The sequence below is a fragment of the Aegilops tauschii genome, chromosome 6, assembly GCF_002575655.3.
Source record: "Aegilops tauschii subsp. strangulata cultivar AL8/78 chromosome 6, Aet v6.0, whole genome shotgun sequence".
Taxonomy (NCBI): domain Eukaryota; kingdom Viridiplantae; phylum Streptophyta; class Magnoliopsida; order Poales; family Poaceae; genus Aegilops; species Aegilops tauschii.
The window spans coordinates 15,245,725-15,251,724 of record NC_053040.3 but is presented as its reverse complement, the minus strand read 5'-3'; the positions used below and the strand labels follow the sequence as shown (position 1 = coordinate 15,251,724).

Below are 6,000 nucleotides of genomic sequence, written 5' to 3'. Positions count from 1 at the left end.
TGCTTTTGATTTGTAAAATGCTTCAAGGATTGATGGTCGCTATAAACAATGAACTCTTTAGGCAGCAAATAGACTTCCCAAGTTTTCAACGCTCTGAAAACGGCGTATAATTCTTGCTGATAGGTACTCCATTTCTGTCTAGCTTCACTTAACTTCTCACTAAAGAAAGCAATGGGCTTCCTTTCTTGAGATAGGACAGCTCCAATGCCTACTCAACTTGCATCACACTCCAACTCAAAAGTCTTGTTGAAATCAGGTAGTACCAAGACAGGAGCTTGTGATAGCTTTTGTTTAATCTCATTGAAGCTAGCTTCAGCTGCTTCTGCCCATTGGAACTTTCCTTTCTTCAAACACTCGGTAATTGGTGCCATGATAGTGCTGAAATTCTTAACAAATCGCCTATAGAAAGTTGCAAGGCCATGAAAGCTTCTTACCTCAGAAATGGTCTTAGGAGTTGGCCATTCTCGGATTGCTTCAACCTTAAAATCATCAACACGAATGCCGTCACATGTTATGACGAATCCTAGGAAAATAAGTTGTGTTTGCAGGAAAACACATTTCTTCAAGTTGACGTAGAGCTCATTTTCCCTTAGTACTTCTAGCACCTTCCGAATGTGATCAAAGTGTTCATCCTCATCCTTGCTATAGATCAAGATGTCATCGAAATAGACCACAACAAAGTGGGATAAGAAGGGTCTAAGGACTTGATTCATTAAGTGCATAAAGGTACTTGGTGCATTTGAGAGTCCAAATGGCATGACTAGCCATTCAAACAACCCTTCCTTTGTCTTGAAGGCGGTCTTCCATTCATCCCCGGGTCTTATACGGATTTTACGATATCCACTTCTTAAATCTAGCTTTGTGAACACTCTTGCTCCACTAAGCTGATCCAACATATCATCCAGACGGGGAATAGGGAATCTATACCTTACGGTGATCTTGTTAACGGCTCTACTGTCCGTACACATGCGCCAAGATCCATCTTTCTTTGGCGCGAGTAGGGCTGGTACAGCACATGGGCTAATACTTTCTCGAATGTGCCCCTTTTGCAACAATTCCTCCACTTTCTCCTTCAATATACCATGCTCCTTTGGGCTCATTCGATAGTGTGGAAGATTAGGAAGACTTGCTCCCGGAATTAAGTCAATTCTATGTTGAATTCCTCTCATCGGTGGCAAGCCATGTGGCTCCCCAAGTATGTTCTGAAATTCCGCCAATAAACCACGTACCTTTGCTGGAATTTAAACAGCAGGTGCTCTTCTCCCTTTACAACAAATGCAGCACACAAATCTGCCTCCTTCAAGTCTTCCATAAACTCATGAGAGGTATGAGAGATAGTTAACATAGTTTTCCCCTCCTCCTTAGAGGTATTACCTTCGGGTTTGTTTGGTAAGATAATGATCCTTCTCTTGTTCCAAATGAAAGAGTAAGAATTTTCCTTGCCCTTGTGTGTAGTATCCACATCAAATTGCCAAGGCCTCCCAAGAAGAACATGGCTGGCATCCATGTCAACCACATCACACAATACATTTGAGCGATAATGCTTACCCAAAGAAAGTGGCAGGTTGCATTGTTTGGTGATCCTCATATTCACTCCTTTCTTGATCCATCCAATAGTGTAGGGATTTGGATGATCATGGGTTTCAAGCTTTAAATGGTCCACCAACTTCTGGGAGATAAGATTCTCGCAGCTGCAACTATCAATCACTAGTTTGCATACCTTGCCATTCACCGTGCATTTGCTCTCAAATATTTTCTTCCATTGTGTGTCATCGAGTTGTGGTGTGGAACATAGGACACGCTGGATCACACATACCACCTCTTCACCTTCTTCTTGACAAACCTCTTGTCCGTCTACATCTCCAGATTCGTATTCTTCCTCATCGCTTTCACCATCATGGATAGTCGTGTTAACAAATTTCCTTAGTGGGCAGCCGCTAGATATGTGTCCCTCATTACCACATTTATAGCACTTTGGGCCTTCATTTGCCTTACCCTTGCCTCTAGTTTGCTTCGGGATGGGCTGTTTTGTCTTTGGTGGAGTGGTCTTTTCTTCCACTCTATTAGGTTGGCTCCTAGATGAGCCTTCGGTATGGGGATATGGAGGATATGGAGCCTTAGTTGTCTTTCTCATCCTCACAAACCTCTCGGCCTTTAAGACTAGATCTTGTGCTTGATCAACGGACCAGATTTGTTGCATCATCAATCGATCTTGAATAGCATCATTGAGACCATTGATGTACCTTGCAACTTGTTGCTCTTCAGTTTCAGCAAGGTTGCACCTCACTTGTAGCCTTAGAAACTCCTCCGTGTAATCTGAAATAGTCCTATTTCCTTGAGCACAATTTTGAAATTGGATAAATAGGATCTGGTCATAATCAGCGGGCAAAAATCTCCCTTTCAAGAGGCCTTTCATTTGTCGCCAAGTTCTAACACGAGGTTCTCCTCTCAGCCTGCGCTCCTCTTGAACGCGATGCCACCATGCACCGGCTCCTCCTTTTAGTTTGTATGCGACCAAAGGAACTCTACGATCTTCCGGAACCTCCATGACCTCAAAGAAAGTCTCCACTTCATATAACCAATCCAGGCACCCTTCAATGTCAACATTTCCATTAAAACTTGGGATCTCAGCTTTCACCTTGTATGTATCTCTTGCATATGTAGGGTTGGGTGCTCTCCGATATGCGTAGAGATTTGGCTCTTCAAGGGCATCATCATATTCTTCACCTTCAGAAGCCTCAACATAAATTGGCCTTCTTGAAGCACGTTGAACAACATGTTGTTGTGGCGGTCTTGCTCCAAGATTACCTCTCCTTCTTCCTTGATGAACATCTTCCTCTTCTTTAGATGAATCTCCTTCATTGGTAGCAGGGGGGCACCCTTTCTTATCATCTCAACCAGCTGGTCAAATCTCCTATTAAGATCTTCACGCAGCTCTTTGATTTGTTGTTCAGCAGCATCCATCCTCTTCTCCAATTGCTCCATTGCTTGCTGCAACTTACTCTCGAAGAGGACAGCAAGAACTAGTATGGGTCAACCTGGCTCTGATACCACCTGAAGCAGCACAAAGTTTGTGGAGGAGCAACTCCACCTTGCTGCTACAATGTGTATAGCACAAGTGTTGAAGGAACAGCTTCAACGTGCTACGCTAGATATCGCTCTAGAGGCGAATGTAGGTTGATAGGGCAGCAAGAGTTCAATCCAGAACTCCTAGGGCACAAGATCTACTCCAAGATCTTAGATAAGAACAACAAGTTTTATTATAGGTAGAGGTACATAGTCTGCCTCCAAAGTAGAGGCGAGGACCTCTATTTATAGGGCTTTGGGAAGCCTTCACATACTTCTACTTATAGCTGGAATACTCTAGAAAACATTATGTAAGTTTCACCATTCTACTCATAGCTACTCACAACTAGAAGACTCTAGAAAATAGTAGGTAGGATAGAAAAGAAAAGGAAAGAAATACTACACTAGAGTGGAAGCATTTAGAAGTAGCCAAACAGATCTGGCATGTGTTTTCTTTCTTCTCATCTAGTGTTCCTCATCACACGGTGAGGAGGTGGGGGCCACGCGCAGTGTAGGAAGTGACGGTCGGGTCTGGGCATGGCGGGTAGTAGTTCATGATTCATCTGGGGTTGCAGCAGTGAGCCAGAGCAGTGTCTGACAAAAACAAAGTGTGTGCCTGTACCTGTAAGAAGCCGAACTCCTTGCCGGCATGGATGACATGGCTGAATGGTCTCATCTAATTATATTTTTCCAAATCATGGTTGGACGAATTATGTGTTGTCAGTTCCAGTTTTCCCCATGTTCAGATTTTAAGAGTGATTTGGGAAGTATCAGCGTTCAGTGATGGGCCAACGGAGACAGTATTGCACTCATTCCATCTTCAGATACGTGGACATGAGCCAACGCGGTGAGAGGATGCTAGATTTTAGTAAGAAATCCAGGTATTGTAATGCGATTTAGGGTTGCTTCTTTTGGCCATTATTGATTTCCAAATTCTGCACTTGTTTCTCTTTCTCTCTTGCAGAACTGCAGAGATGTATCCAATTGTCTGCAAACTATTGGAAGCAATATCATGTGGAAAAAATTATATTTTCATGGTTTCATTTTGCATCTGTTTTTTTATTAATTTTCTTTCTTTCGAAAAGGATGATGTACCTCATGCCTCTGCATCTGGACGATGCATGCAACCATTTTATTAATTATTGACAAAGCCCTTACAAGGTAATACATTAATAAGCCTGAAGCCATCATCTTAACAACACTTGTCGCTACTCCTATCCCCGTGATGAAAGGGTGTCGAATGTCCGAGCATAATACCAAACAGATATCGCACCAACACCTAACATCTAATGTCGGATGCCCCATCCAATCCATAATACCTGAACTGGGTTACACACCGGTCCGGCGCACTTTCAGTGGGCACCACATGCGCACGTTGCAAGGGCCGTCACCTTCTTCATCCATCGATCCATCCTCAGATCAGATACTGACGTATCGACCTTGCCGGGCCTCTTTGCCATCGACGCCACCACGACGCCAGACAACATCGTCCTCCTGCACGAGTCAATCGCCACCCATCGGATGTCGAGTCTCCACTGCGCCACGCCGCCGAGATCTGCCGCCATCGATGTGTAGGATGAAGCACCGCTCCACCACCTACCGACGCCCGACCACAAAGCCGTCCACATGTCCGTCTAGTCGATGAATGTCTCCAAAGATGACGCCCCCACGGGGGTGACGACGAAGACGTCGCCATCATCCGATCCAGGAGGCCCCTCAATGCCTCCATCGAGGGCTACGACGCCCACGGGCGCCGCCGTCAATGGTAGCCTCCTCAAGATATGAGGTTTTCCACCGGAAACAATGGAACGAGGGACGCCCCCACCATCGCCTCCAATGAGGAAAACAACACCCACGGGCACCACCGAAGATGGTGGCATCCTCACCCACTTCAGCAGCTAAGCCACCATCATCTCCTCCACTTGATCCGCCGGCAGGAAGCCACCGCGAGGCAACACCCACCGACCAGATCCCTTTCGACCAACGATGAAGACAACCAAAGGTAGAGGAGGTCACATCACTACGTGACCGGTGCCATGGCCCCACACACACGTCGTCCCGAGGCGCCCGCTCAAGATCCACCGTCACAACCACGCCTCCAAGCCGCGACGGAGGGACACCCGGCCACCGCCATCACCCCCTCCTCCCCCCCCCCCCCCCCCCCCGCACGGGCTTTGCCCAGCCAAGATCCGGCGGCGGCGGGAGGGGAGGCAGAGGTGAGGGGAGCCGGACGGGAGGCGGAGGGGATCGGGAAGGGAGGGGAGGCGGACGGGATCTTGAGGGGAGGCGGAGACGGAGGGGAGGGGAGGCGGACCTTTGCATATGTTTTATGTGGTTCTGTTTTCTGCTTGCCATCTTCCTTGCAATTGTCACTATTGTCTTCTTCCTTGCAATTTTTAGCTAACCCATGATCTTTGTCATCACCTGCAAAGGCTGCTCAACTTACCAACTGCTGGCTCTGACCAGAGTCCGGACTTATGCCCTGTTCGGAATCGCGTCGCTCCACAACTCTGTTCCCAGTGCAGGCGGAGGTGCAGTTTCCTCGCTCCGCAGATTTCGGGAGTCGTGGATTGCCAAACAAGGGCTTACTGTATGGATGGTCTAAGATAACTAGAAGCAGATTCTTCTGATTTTTGCTTGACCCGGTGATGCATGACCATCGACGAGCGCTGTTCTGAACTGCTGAAGAAGGGGCCTGAGTTCCCCATCTGTAAAATGATTTTGGATGTTCCGTCACACCTAGTATGTATTTGGTCATACAATCCCCCCCCCCCCCCCCAAGCATTCTAGCTAGTCGGCTCTCTGCTTGTCTTGTTTAATTTAAACAACAATACTGTATCTTCAATAATTGATTACTTTGGTGATTTGACGGCTTGAGCGCATCGTTCGTAGTCGTCAAAACAATAGTCTATGGCATTATCTATTATTTCCCTT

The 6,000-nt window shown here is 46.6% G+C and overlaps 1 protein-coding gene across 1 annotated transcript; it reads right to left on the bottom strand.

Annotated features, from left to right (window-relative positions):
* Positions 1-212: 212 nt before the first annotated feature.
* On the bottom strand, positions 213-2,985 carry LOC141025705 (uncharacterized). Its single transcript, XM_073501616.1, has 3 exons — positions 2,809-2,985; positions 1,230-2,737; positions 213-642 (listed from the first exon to the last, which is right to left on the bottom strand). The coding sequence occupies exons 1-3, from the start codon at positions 2,983-2,985 to the stop codon at positions 213-215; spliced, it is 2,115 nt and encodes a 704-aa protein (XP_073357717.1).
* Positions 2,986-6,000: the final 3,015 nt, after the last annotated feature.

Bases quoted from the DNA above. Each gene is read 5' to 3' on its own strand.
- LOC141025705 (XM_073501616.1), bottom strand. From the start codon at position 2,985: ATGGAGCAATTGGAGAAGAGGATGGATGCTGCTGAACAACAAATCAAA. The intron at 2,738-2,808 runs GTAATCTTGGAG...ATTTATGTTGAG, and splicing joins TCATCAAGGAAGAAGGAGAG to GCTTCTGAAGGTGAAGAATA. The intron at 643-1,229 runs GTACGTGGTTTA...CTTGATCTATAG, and splicing joins CTGTTTAAATTCCAGCAAAG to CAAGGATGAGGATGAACACT.